Raw genomic sequence first — 9,789 nt, forward strand, 5'->3', positions numbered from 1 at the left:
CCAACAGCTTCAAATAAGCTTTCTGGAGAACCCGGCGACGTGTCTACCTCGGCGATTTCCAGTTATCTGATCTTCTGTTCTTCGGATACGGCAATGATGCACAACTTCAGCGACCACCGACTACACACGCATGAAGAACGCCGCTTCATCGACCGGCGATCATGTTGACCTTTGCATAACTTCGACGACCACCGACTACACACGCATGGAGAACGTCGCTTCCTCAACCGACGATCATGTTGGCATTTGCATAACTTCGGCGACCATCGACTAGGCACGCATGGAGAACGCAGCTTCAATCGACTGGCGATCATGTTGGTTTTTGCAACTTCACGCATGGAGAACGCCGCTTCATCAACCGGCGATCATGTTGGCCTTTGCATAACTTCGGCGAGCACCGACTACGCACGCATGAAGAGCGTCGCTTCATCGACCGGCGATCATGTTGGCCTTTGCATACCTGCTGATATGACTTTACCACTGTAATGTCACCTTCCATCCCAACAAAAGTTATCTCTTCCGTCTGCAGACCTTACTTATAACTATTAATGCATATCAAAGGGTTTAGAATCCAGTCTACAAAGGAGTAATTGAAAGAATGCACCTTATGCTTCATCCAAAGCCAAGATTTGAGTTGAGCCCTTTGTAGAATCTCTTCTGCGTCAACTACACCTTGCTTGAAGACAATTAAATTTCTTTGATCCCAGATGCCTCTTATAATATTAACCCAGACTCCTTTCCAAACCAGGTTTTGCTTAGAACTAGCTTGGTTCAAAAGCAACCATGTATATATTAAATACACAATTTGCATTGGATGAATACAGACCAAGTCCAAAGTCCACTGCATCTTTTTACCTTTATCAGCAAGAAATTGGTATGGCTACAACGGGAACATAACCCATTAACACATTGACAGACCGTATCTTTCAAAGGGCTTTAAGCACTAGTTTGAAATATGTGATTTTCTGTTCATTATGTTTTAAGGTGTGAGATTTGTTTCATAGCAGAAACAAGGTTTCAGTAGCTGAGACTAAAATTTTTTTTTTTCAGTTTGGTGTCTTTGTTTTTTGAAACACAGGATCATAAAGCAGTCCACTGCACCAATCAGTGCTTATGGATTCCATAACAATATCAATAACAACGTAATGCATGAATTCCTTCTGCATCACACACATCCAAAGGACCTAAACACCCTCACTGATGAAACAGCCTTAACCAAAAGATCCTTCACCACCTTCAACATTTAAGAATTCTATCAAATTCATTTGCTTTGAAATCCCTTGTTGCAACAAAAACAACTTATGTGTAAGGGACACCACCTTTCAAGAATACAAACAAATCCAATTCCTTGGGGCATCTCCTGTTGCTATACGGACATGATATAACACCCACCTTTGTTTGAATTGGAAAACCATGCTTCAATAATGGGAACCACTTCATAAAAACACATATCTCCACACCATTGGCTTTTAATTTATCAAATTCTGATCACCATGATAATTAAAGAGATCAATTGATGGAAACAAGCATCCATCGATACGCTCCAAATATGATGTATTCCTCTGGAATAGTCATGTTAAACATTATGATGAGTCCTTTATAAGAAAGCAAGTAACAGTTAAAAGCCAGCTTAAAGGGTGGGGTTAAACCATGAAGCTTTTGCTAATACAGGCCTTTAACTTGGAATTTTCGATTCCTTAATTATGATAATTAGGAATACCACATACTATTTCAAGTAACTTTTTTTTTATCAGCAAAAAATAAAATTAAATTAAAAAAAAGACACTTTAGGAATTTTGTAACCCTAATACAAACTACATACAGAGCAACACATCGAAGATTAAACCAGAAAACATTTTGACAGTTTTACAACATGGTTTCTGCTTAAAGACTACAGCAAAGCTGCTATACAACCGCTCCCAACCTACCCGAGAGGGCATTTCTTCCTATGATTACCATCCTTTACCTCATTAATCATCCTAAGGAGTTTTTTTATCAGCAAATAGCAATGAAATTAAATGAGACCACTTCAGGGGTGATCCAACCCTTATACAGCAAAATGATGCTTCCAAAGAACTTTTCCATCTACATATCAACAAAAAAGACCTCCTATTGTCTATCTCATCTCTACCAATAATAAAAAAGTCTCAAGGATCAACCTTATAAATAAAAACTAAATTGAATGCATACATACCAAGGGTTTAACACACCAATCAGAGAATGAGAAATTAGCAGACGATATCTTTGATGAGATCCAAGACCAAACCTTAATCTGTGTCAGAGAGAAAACTTCAGTATGATCAACCACTCCACCTTTAAATAAATAGTTATTCTTGTGCCTCCATATCTCGCTAACCAACGCAATCCACAAGTTACCCATAATAAGATTAACTGAAATAGGTGCATCCAGAATCTTGAAATGTTCAAAATGAGACCCAGGATCCATACAATCGACTGATCTTATTCCTAACCAGTCATAACAAAGATTACAAATTAGCCAAGCAACTCTGCATTCGCAGAACAAATGATTTGTTGTCTCCTCTGATCTCCTACACAAGCAACACAGATCACTCTCGATCCCGAATCCTCTTCTCCCCAGATTAACCCTACAAGCAATCTTGTTTTCAATCACTCTCCAAACTGTGACTTGAGCTGAGGGGAGCACCTTCATTTTCCAGAAAAATTTATATATTCTTAAGTCTTTTTCACTTACTTCTCCCCTTAAAAACCCATAAGCGAGTTCAACTGAAAACTCCGTTGAATCACTATCCTTCCAAACCCATCTATATCCATTGTTTTCATCTCTAGCTCTTATTAGAGATCAACTACTAAAAGTTGACTTTCTTACTCCTCTTCCTAAGCGAACATACCCCTTCTCCACCTTAAGTTCCACTCCCACGTCCCATTCTCCCATATTCCACAATCACGTAAATTTATCTCCTTATTAACAGACAAAGAAAATAACCTTAGAAATTTGTTCTTCTAGTCTTCTGAGTCTATCCAATTGTCTGACCAAAATATAACCTCTCTCCCGTTTTCGACCTCCAAATTCAAACGATTTTCAAACTTCCCTCCCCATTCCTTCCCATTCTTCAGATTACACCTTCACAATTGTGGGCCATGGATGTAGAACTTTAAGAAGCCCCATCCCATTCTCCTTAATAAAGTTCTGATATAACAGAACACCACAAAACTCTTCTACAAACGGTCAACAAGGAAATTACAACTCTTCTTAATAATATTATATATAAACCTCCCATAAGAAAACTTTAACACTATTTTGTCTCCACTTTTGGTAATGGTATAACTGAACTAGCTGTTGTTGCCTTCAAAGTACCAAGTACTTGTATGTTTGTGCCAAACCAGTGATCCCTCTACTAGTAGCTTATGCAGCGCACAACTGATATGGTTGCTGGTGCTATGTAACCCTCCAACAGAAACATCCAGCATAGCAGACTACTTTGGCTCATGCTAAGCTTTACTCATTAAAGCTGCCAATCACCTAAACTTCAGGAGAATGCGTAGAGCACCGTTAAAGGTTGTTCCTAAACTACAGAAGCTGCTCACAAAAACAGGTTTTGCCAAAAGATTGGGTCCTTGCCTAGACCATTCACGCTGACCACACTATTTGTTCAACCTCTACACTCCCGAGTCCTCAGCTGAGCATTCCTCATTGCACCACACACCTAGCTATAGTACCGCTCTCCCTCAGCCCTTGAGTTAGGTTCAAACCCAGCCTAACTATTTCAGGTAACTCTAATTGACAACAAACAATTCCATACCAGACTGGATGATTTAAAAAGAAAAGCATAGTTGTTCAAAGAAATGACTTAATGAAATTATGTCATGAGAGCCAAGAGAAACCCAAATGTACCCTAAAACACAAATGGTTGAAAAGACAGAAGATGAAATGAAGCTAAGGAGTTAGTGTCTAGGTCCTTCTGAATGATCTTCCAAAAGATGAAGCAACAAGACAGCATGAAATTTTTTATCGCAGTGATAACAAAGCTCAACCAACGACACATCTTTCTTGTAATTGGGATTGTGAGCATTGAGGGAAAGAGGTCAAGGGAGGGGTTCGAGGGTTAGGGTTTGTGGATAATGGTTGGGAAAAGGGGTATAGAGATAATGGTCTTTATTGGGAAAAAGGGTATAGACCTAGAACCCTTGATTTTAGAGTCAACTTGTTTGGCAAACCCTTGGTCTAGCATAGCTAGATAAAATGCTAGATAAAACAAGAGAAGGAGAAAATAGGAGTTTGATCAGAAGCTAAATGTTTAAACATACCATAAGGCATATACATGACGATCATCTAGGGTTTGCTGGAGGGGAATCAGAAATGTTGAATGGTTTGAGTCTGGGCAACCATTTTCTAAACTCAATGTTTGAAACTTATAATGAATTTGAAAAGGAAAAGTTTTATAAAGAAAAAATATGATAAAAATGATAAACTTAATTAGGAAAATTTACACAAAAACTAAGTTAACTTTTAATAAAAAGAGAAAAAAATTTAACATGTTCCTATTAGATACTGTGTTATAATTGATCGATTTCGATTTGAGGGAGTTTGAAACAATTTAATCCTTTAACTTTGCACATTTTAGGCAAATAAAAGATAATAAGGAATTAAATTTAAGCACAAAATGTGAGCTACAATCGCACATTGATTATGTAGAGAAGCTATTAACTGAAAAATCATATTCAAAATGTTTTGTAATTTTTTTGAAAAAAATAAATAAGTAGTAATAATTAACAAAACTTCTTTAAATTTTTTATTTATTAGTTGATGAACAATAAACCCTCTTCAAATTGGTTATAAAAAGTCTTCTTTTAAATTTGGAGAAAATCAATTATAGATAATCACTGAAAGAGATATAGTTGTTTCCATTAATGAGAATGAAATGAATTAATTCTTAAAAATACGCGTATCTAATACCTAGTGTAACATCTTTAAGAAAACATATAATTTAATATGTGAAATACACCCTATAAATGTTTATTTCATATAAAATCTAAAATTTATAATAAATCAATAATTTAAATATATAAATTATATTATAACTAAATTTAACGACAAATCATATTTTTCATTAAATAGCTCATATCTTACATTTATTTAACTATTGATAATTTCTTTTAAAAATATTTCAACTCAATTAAAAAAATAAATATAAAAAGAATATGAAAGAGATTAATAAAATATTTTCATAAAAAAATCTAAAAGCTTTTCCGTTAATAAATAAATTCTACGAAAATTTTCATTGAAAATAAATATTCTAATTTATATATAGACAGAGAAAGAAAGAGCTTATTCTTATTAATTTTATTATAAACAAAGATTGAAGAAAATGATAAATTTATGTCCAACATTTGCTTAGGATAAAGAAGCCAATGACAACAAAACTTTTCAGGAATCCTACTTGGTTATAGAATTAAAAAAAAATTGTCTGAAAAATATTATAATAAAAAATGAATCAAACTTATTTTAGCTTTTTAAATGGGATCTATTCACATACATGCTCTAGTTTTAAATTGGAATACTTTTTAATATATTTCTTCAGAAAAGGAAGCTGATATACTTTATCAAACAAGATCAAAACATTCAACAATTTTGTTTTCTAAATAAACATCATTCTCCATGCATCTCTTTCTTCTTATGATTAAAAAGGTAAAACGGAGAAGCATATATGCAAACAAGTAAACAAGAATTATCGTCAGAGATTCACTTAAGAATATATATCTAAGTAACTTTATCCTGTTGCAGTTGCTTAACTAGTTACTATGCAATAGAAAAAATTTCTTAGAGTGGATGCATACCAGAAGATGAAAATTTATATCAGATCCCCAACACAGATTGACTCAGGTATGTTATTACCACTTCAGTGACAATCCTGCAATCAGGAACATTCATGCTATATATCTGATGTTAGAAATGGATATGCATCTGATGTAACTTTTCATCAAAGTTAACAATACTGAAACTGTAGAGTTTCAATACCGTGAAACCCTACATGTAGTGCACCAGGCAGACATATTTAGAACTCCAAATAGTTTAGTATATATATGTCCAGAGTTTTAAATTACTATCATCATAATTTTAGAACACTTAACAATATACTGTGATTACAATCTGGGTAACTGTAATCACTATTTAAAACTTTAGTTAGGGCAAGGTTTATAAACGAGAGTTCTATGCCAGACAGAAGAATAACATAGGAAGTTTAATATTAGAAGCACTTCACTCATCATCATCAGCACCGACACCAAGAAAATCATAGAAAGTAGCATCTTTGAATCCAGCGTCATGTGCTTGGTTTTTCTCCGAGGAAGAAGAACCCTCAAACTCAGCTGATGATGAGCCATGAAACAAGCCCTTCTTCATCATTCCACCACCACCAGCAGCAGCAGCAGCAGCAGCAGCAGGAAAAGATTCTGAGAAGGATGGTACTGATCCAAAGTTGGCAGGGCTGAACGAAGCACTGGAACACACTGGTGCAGGTGCAGTTTGTGCAGCGTTGAAGTTCCTCATGTGAAAGAATGCGTTATGATGAGGACGAGGAATGTTGCAGGGGGAGGAAGAGCTTGAAGCGTTGACCAGCTCTTGCAAACTTCCATTGTTGGCTTCCTTTCGCTTTCGTGCGGTCAAAACGTGCCAATGGTTTTTCAAGGCATTATCGGTTCTCCCGAAGAAGAGTTTGGCTATGGTTGCCCATTTTGACCCATAAAACTCGCGAGCTGCAATTAGCCTCTCTTCTTCTTCTTTCGAGAAAGGGTTTCTGTTAACTTCAGGACTAAGATGATTGCGCCACCTTAATCTGCAACTTTTCCCTGAAAAACAACATAGGAATAAAAACCCGTTTTCAAAATACATTACAAAAAAAGAAAAATGATATATTATACTAACATATGATATTCATACACTATATTATAAATTAGTTTTCTATTATACCAACAACTTACCTTAGGTTATAAATATATATTATACTATAATAGAGTGATAGCTGTATCTCCATAAGAAGAATTTTATATGATATTTAATTTCTGTTAATAGAAGCATAACAAGTATAATGTCCCCTCCAAGTTTATCTGCTATGTGACATTTCTTTGTATCAAATAGGATTAAACTTGCTCAAACTGATATGAATTTTATGCAATTAATAAATAAGAACATGATTCCAACCAGCACACATACGATGTTTATGTATGATGTAAATAAAATCTATCTTCACCAGTACTCTGTATATTGTTTAGTTATGATTTATTCTTATTTTACAAAAGATTGTTCTGAATCTTTTTGCCAAATACCAAAATATTTTCATTTTTCATGTTCTGAATATTTATTTTCTATACTTGTTATTGAGTATGATACTAACATAATTAATTTCGTAAGGCTTATATTATATAGTATTTTAATTTTGATTCCTACTAATTAATTAAACAGAGCCTATATTTAAATTAATGGAAGCAAATAGATTTTATCAACTCGTGTATTCCTTTTTTCTTATCACTCTGCGCACATAAGAAATATCAAATACAATTAATTAATTAAATAATATAGCCATTTTATCCAACCAATTAAAAATAGAGAAAACCCTGTAAGAATATGGAAGATCATGTGCTTAATTTGATTATGATCCACAAATCAATCTTTATCACACTCTTGTATTGTTGTTCAGTTAAGATTATCATTATAAAAAAAAAAACCTCGTTTTTTTTCACCGTCAAAAGGCAAATCATTATAATTTTCTGATGTTTTAACTAATATGCACTAGATTTGCGTAACAGATAGTGAATTTTAGGTGTAGATGCAGCAATGCTAAAAAAAGGGACATTGGAAAATGCATATCCCAATAACCTAACCCAATTTTATTTTTAAAGGGGCATATGTGTAATTGACCATCTTAATTACTACATCTCTAATTCATAGATTTTACCAGTTCGTCCATGTATATGCTGAGCAATTGCATTCCAGTGTTGGGGACCATGTTGTTGAACAAGTTGGATTAGCTTTTGATCCTCATCTTCCTTCCAGTGATTAGCACGATGATGGGGCAAGTTCTCAGAAGCTGCAGTAGAATTGTCCATGGCTATGGATTCAATTCTTCAGAATGAGGCACATCAGAGAGAAGCCCTAAAGATGAAACTGAAGAAAGGGGCACAAAGATGGGGAGACGTTTCTCTAGAGTTGTTGCTCACTATTTAATATTCAACTTCTTACCTCATAAAACAAAATATTCAATTTCTCTGTGTTTTCCTTTTATAATTTCTGGGAAAAGAGAGTTAATTAGCCTTGTTTTTCTACATTTGTGTATGAATAAAAACAAAACAAAAAGAGGGAAAAATGGATTATTATGTAAACATAAGATTACTTGCAAAATATGTTTAGTTATTATTCAAATTTCCTATGAAATTGCAATTAAGTATCATACAGGAACTTTTTATTTCTTTAACCCGTGGGAGGATGATAATATTTTGTTTTAAGTTATTGAGAAACTAATATTTTATTTTTAAGGAGTATTTTTTATTCTTTATTTTTGTTGGAGATCACACATTAACTAGAGATTGTTGAAAACTTTCGGTTTCTCATTTTTTGCAGTTTAATGTGTTAAATGCATCTGCCCAGGTTAAAGTTGTTTGGAGTAGCATCTGGATTACAGTAGTTAATGAAATCTGGAAGCACAGGAATAAACATATTTTTCAAGGTGAAGTGATAGACCATTCAGAAATGTTCACCTTGACTCAATTAAAGGTTTGGTCTTGGGTAACATCTAAATCTGGTTCTGCTTGTTTTACTTATTATGAGTGGTGTATTGATCCTATGACTTGTATGTTGTCAATTAAGTGAGATTATGCAAAGTTTATCTCTTTGATTAGGGTGTTTTTTACTTTAAGGTTTAGGTAGGTTGAAAGGGTTTTGTGGAATTGTTGTGTTATGAATATGTATAAGGGTTGAACCACTCCTTAAGTGGTTTATATTAATTTATTTTTTATTGCCAATAAAAAAAAACTAGAGATTAGGACATTTCATTGTATATAAGTGGGTGTAAACCTCACCTCATGAGTTGGTTTTATGGGGTTGAGTTAGGCTTAAAGTCCACTTTCTAATCTGGTATAGAGTCATTTTGAGTCTATCTTAACGAGTGTTTGTTGACCTTATCAGGTCACTCGCTATCAGTTTGTTATTGGACCACCCATAATATGTTATCCCACGTATGAGCTGTCACTCTCGACGTGAGAGGTGTGTTGGAGATCCCACATCGACATTTCATTGTATATAAGTGGATATAAATCTCACCTTATGAGCCGATTTTATGGGATTGAATTAGACTTAAAGTTCACTTCTTAATAATTTTCAAACTTTTAATTTCTTGTCATGCCATAAGTTAAACTAGAAGGAAAAAAAAATGTATTAGAAACTGACAATTAATTTGATTGCTAAAATTAAAATAATATTCATTAAATTCAATTAATGATTAAATTTCATATCTATTTGAAATATTCACTAAACTACTACAAGTTTCGGTAATATAAGTAGTTGTTATACCACTACACACCGAAAACATTAAATTGATGTAGTAATTAGACATTATATGTTCATTAATTGATGTATTTAAGTTTTTTGGAATTATATATGAATCATACTTTTTTAAAAGAGGGTGGGAATATTCCTAAAATGCTTCATATTAATTCATTATTTTGTTAAAATAAAAAATATATTATATATGTTCATACATTAAAGATAATATGTAGCGGCGAAATCTCACTATCTACATTAGAAAAAACTCATTC

General features: G+C 33.7%; 1 protein-coding gene across 1 annotated transcript; it reads right to left on the minus strand.

Annotated features, from left to right (window-relative positions):
- Positions 1-6,238: 6,238 nt before the first annotated feature.
- Positions 6,239-8,085, minus strand: LOC137815472 (transcription factor CSA-like). Its single transcript, XM_068618588.1, has 2 exons — positions 7,935-8,085; positions 6,239-6,828 (listed from the first exon to the last, which is right to left on the minus strand). Exons 1-2 carry the CDS (start codon positions 8,083-8,085, stop codon positions 6,239-6,241), a joined length of 741 nt encoding a protein of 246 aa, XP_068474689.1.
- Between the last annotated feature and the right edge of the window lie 1,704 nt (positions 8,086-9,789).

Source organism: Phaseolus vulgaris, chromosome 1 (assembly GCF_000499845.2).
Source record: "Phaseolus vulgaris cultivar G19833 chromosome 1, P. vulgaris v2.0, whole genome shotgun sequence".
Classification (NCBI taxonomy): Eukaryota; Viridiplantae; Streptophyta; class Magnoliopsida; order Fabales; family Fabaceae; genus Phaseolus; species Phaseolus vulgaris.

What these genes read in the sequence shown, in the direction of transcription:
- LOC137815472 (XM_068618588.1), bottom strand. Translation starts at nt 8,085, where the DNA reads ATGGACAATTCTACTGCAGCTTCTGAGAACTTGCCCCATCATCGTGCT. An exon ending in GCATATACATGGACGAACTG is followed by an intron (nt 6,829 to 7,934) that starts GTAAAATCTATG and finishes GTTGTTTTTCAG; the next exon opens with GGAAAAGTTGCAGATTAAGG.